The sequence below is a fragment of the Limulus polyphemus genome, unplaced genomic scaffold (assembly GCF_000517525.1).
Source record: "Limulus polyphemus unplaced genomic scaffold, Limulus_polyphemus-2.1.2 Scaffold1299, whole genome shotgun sequence".
Taxonomy (NCBI): domain Eukaryota; kingdom Metazoa; phylum Arthropoda; class Merostomata; order Xiphosura; family Limulidae; genus Limulus; species Limulus polyphemus.
The window spans coordinates 218622-221928 of NW_013666909.1; the positions used below are offsets into that span (position 1 = coordinate 218622).

Genomic DNA, 3307 nt, shown 5'->3' on the forward strand with positions numbered 1-3307 from the left:
TGTGTTTATGTACGTAAGAAGCTACATTACCAGTTTATTTATAGATGGTATTTAAGTGTGTATGTTTGTGTATGCAGGAAGCTACTTTATCAGTTTATTTATAGATGGTATTTAAGTGTGTATGTTTGTGTATGCAGGAAGCTACTTTATCAGTTTATTTATAGATGGTATTTAAGTGTGTATGTTTGTGTATGCAGGAAGCTACTTTATCAGTTTATTTATAGATGGTATTTAAGTGTGTAGGTTTGTGTATGCAGGAAGCTACTTTATCAGTTTATTTCTGGATGATAGCTAATTGTCTGGTGTTTAAGATTAAAAAGCTACCACATTCAGTTTTTTTTTAGATAGTACTCAAATGTTTATTGTATTTAAGAAGCTTCTATAAGTGACTTTATACAACTTATTGAAATGTACTTGGTATTAACACAGTGACTATTCTAAAAGATACTAAAGTGAATTTGGTATTTAACTGGCTTTTGCAATCAGCCACTGTTCAAGGATCCCGGTGTTCTAATTGATCAGTCTCTTAAGCCATCTAAGCAATGTGCTGTTCAGAGATGTTGCTAGGCACTGACACACAGAGCATGTGCTCCAATTCTACTTGGTATGTCCCTAATCCAGAGTTGGTGTCTTTAAAAATCAGAATAGAAAAACCATGATTAATATCACACTGAAATGCCAAAAATTCCCATGCCTATGAGCCAAGCCCTGAATCTTTTAAGCACCTAGTGACACCTCTGGTGCTGTTCCTAGTGGCAGGGTAAATAGAATTTTTGGTTGTATCTACAGAAATATTGAATACAATTCTAAAGATGTTTTAATGTCATTGTCTAGGTCCGTCTTTAGGACATACTTGGAGTATTGTGTTCACTCTTGGGCTCCTTAGCTTAGAAAGAACACTGAATTCTTAGAAAGGGTTCAGAGGAAGGCTACTAGGATGATATCTGGGATGGAATGTCTGTTATGTGAGGATACATTAAGATCTCTGACTGAGTTGTTTAAGATTATTAAGGGAATGGATAGCGTAGCTGTATCATCTTAATGGTAAGACTACAAGACACAAATATAAATTTGGCAGGGTAGGAGCCATCTTCAGCTAAGATAACTGTATTTTCCTAACAGGGTGTTTTGCCTTTGAATGGGTTGTCTTCAGATGTGGTTTATACAGTTAACTTAAGGGAGTTTAAAGGAAGGCTTGATGAACATATGAATACTTATACTCATACTTATAATATTGTTTTGATTAATGCTAAAAAGCATGTTAAAAGTTTAGTACCTCATTTGTTTTAACATTATTCTACAGAAAGTGTTTGTAACAGCTAATTAAGTACTCTAGATGTGGTAACATGTTGTATATATTGTACACTAGGCACATGGAAAGATTATACATATATACATTGTACATGTACATATAATTTAAGGACAACATATGACCTGTTGGTCACACTAGGCTATCCTGTCCACTGTATTAAACTCTAAGATAAAAAATAAAACATTCAAAGCCAACCATTGTCATGTAAGCAGTACTTACATTAAGTTCCTAACTATGCTCGTTTTGTAAATATGATTTGAAAATATTCCTGAAAAGAAAAAAGTATTAAATTATTTTTTCTCATTGTGGAATCAAAAACAAAAATTGTATATTATGCTTATGCAGCTTTGACTCTTTCTCTAAAAATATAGTTTGAGGTTTCTTAAACAAGTATATACAAGAGGCCTGGCATATTTTTGACATAAGCAGAAAAATATATCAATTCTTTTCTTCATTAAAGTCTTCTGTTTCAAAAGTCAAACTTAAGAAATTAGACATTTACATTTTTTTGCATACACTCTTACAGCATAAAACTTTTAAAAGATATGAGAAATGTTTGGAATTTTCTATAATAATGAATAACACATAACTTACATCAGAATTAGACACAGCATCTCTTAAAGCTGCATTAGCAATGGTTAAAGACTTATTCTTAAGCCGAGTGTTCTCAATCATCAGGATCTCATCGCCTTCCTGAAGTTCTCCTTTGAGTGGAATACCATCTCCTGGCCATATTTCTGACACTAGTATTCGATCTTTGACGTGGGGCTCATCACCCTTCTTGAGAGATATATTTATTGGACCTTTCTAAACAGAAGGGAAAGAAATGCATAAACTAATATAAATTAACAGTTTCTTTTTAATTATTTCAAAGACTCACTCTATAGACACAAACCTGTTGAACATTAGTAAACATGTATAAGGGAATAAAATTATTTCTAAATAAAAAAGCTATGTATGGCTGGCTACTGTACTTGAAAAAGGAACAAACAAAACAGGATGGAAGTGCATATCTCTTGATCAGCTAAGGATCACATCAGACTAAACTCTCTTGACTTTACATGAAGAATAAAATCCCTAAATTACTGGATTTCTCAATGGCAAAACAAATAAAATAAGAATTTATAATCATAAAATGTTACAATGGCATAGTTGACTACCAGTGGCTGTCTAAAGTCTGATAATGCATTCACTGTCTTCCCATAACATGGCTTACCAACATTTCAACAACTCTTCCACCAAAAATCTCTGTCTGCCAATGCTAACAAAGCTACACAATAACATGGAAGCATTACCAAAATTGAAGTGATTACTAAAACAGCATATGGTTAAATTTAAAAACAATATAGGATGCTGTCTTTCTGAGGTATATAATAACGTGCAAAATGCACCAAAACTGGGTGTACTTTTTCACAACAACACACATAAATCATGCGCATGTATAACAATACATTTCTACATTCAGAATTGCATTTTAAAAAAATGTTTTCAGATGATATTAAATGTCTGTTACTCATGTTTACCTTTTGTGTCATGTATTAAAAAGCCCCTTTGATCATTTTCATTCAAAAACATTTTAGATAAAATGTGATATTAAAGAGTTTTTTAATACTACCCTTTGTTCAATATCCAACTGTTGTCAAAAAAAAAGTTTGTGATTTTTGTTGGCTACATTCTATATTCGGAATGAAAAAGGTCTACCCAAGTGTAAAGAAATATTCACTTGAATAGTAAAAGCTGCATATGAAGTACTTGATATAAAAAGATTGAAACAAACTGTAAGATATCCTTAAACAGTGAGAATATACTTTTGATATTGTTAAATTTTTTCTAAATATAAGCACAGTATCCAAGGAAACTATTTATAATTTTCAGTTCTATAAAAGTGATCTGTTATTTTTAGAAAAATAACCATTAATCAAAAATCTTTAAATGCTTTAATTTATCAAAAAATTTAGTATCCCCCTTTTAAGAAATTTTCTATAAATGGAAATT

At 31.4% G+C, this 3307-nt stretch overlaps 1 protein-coding gene across 2 annotated transcripts in view; it reads right to left on the bottom strand.

Annotated features, from left to right (window-relative positions):
- Positions 1-3307, bottom strand: part of LOC111086656 — a 102302-nt gene that overhangs the window by 15554 nt on the left and 83441 nt on the right. For both annotated transcript variants that reach the window (XM_022390409.1, XM_022390410.1), the window contains 2 exons: positions 1907-2119; positions 1532-1580 (listed from right to left, as the gene is read on the bottom strand). In XM_022390409.1, the coding sequence (XP_022246117.1) occupies positions 1545-1580; positions 1907-2119 (249 nt within the window). In that variant the 3' untranslated portion in view covers positions 1532-1544. The remainder of the gene's footprint in view (positions 1-1531; positions 1581-1906; positions 2120-3307) is intronic.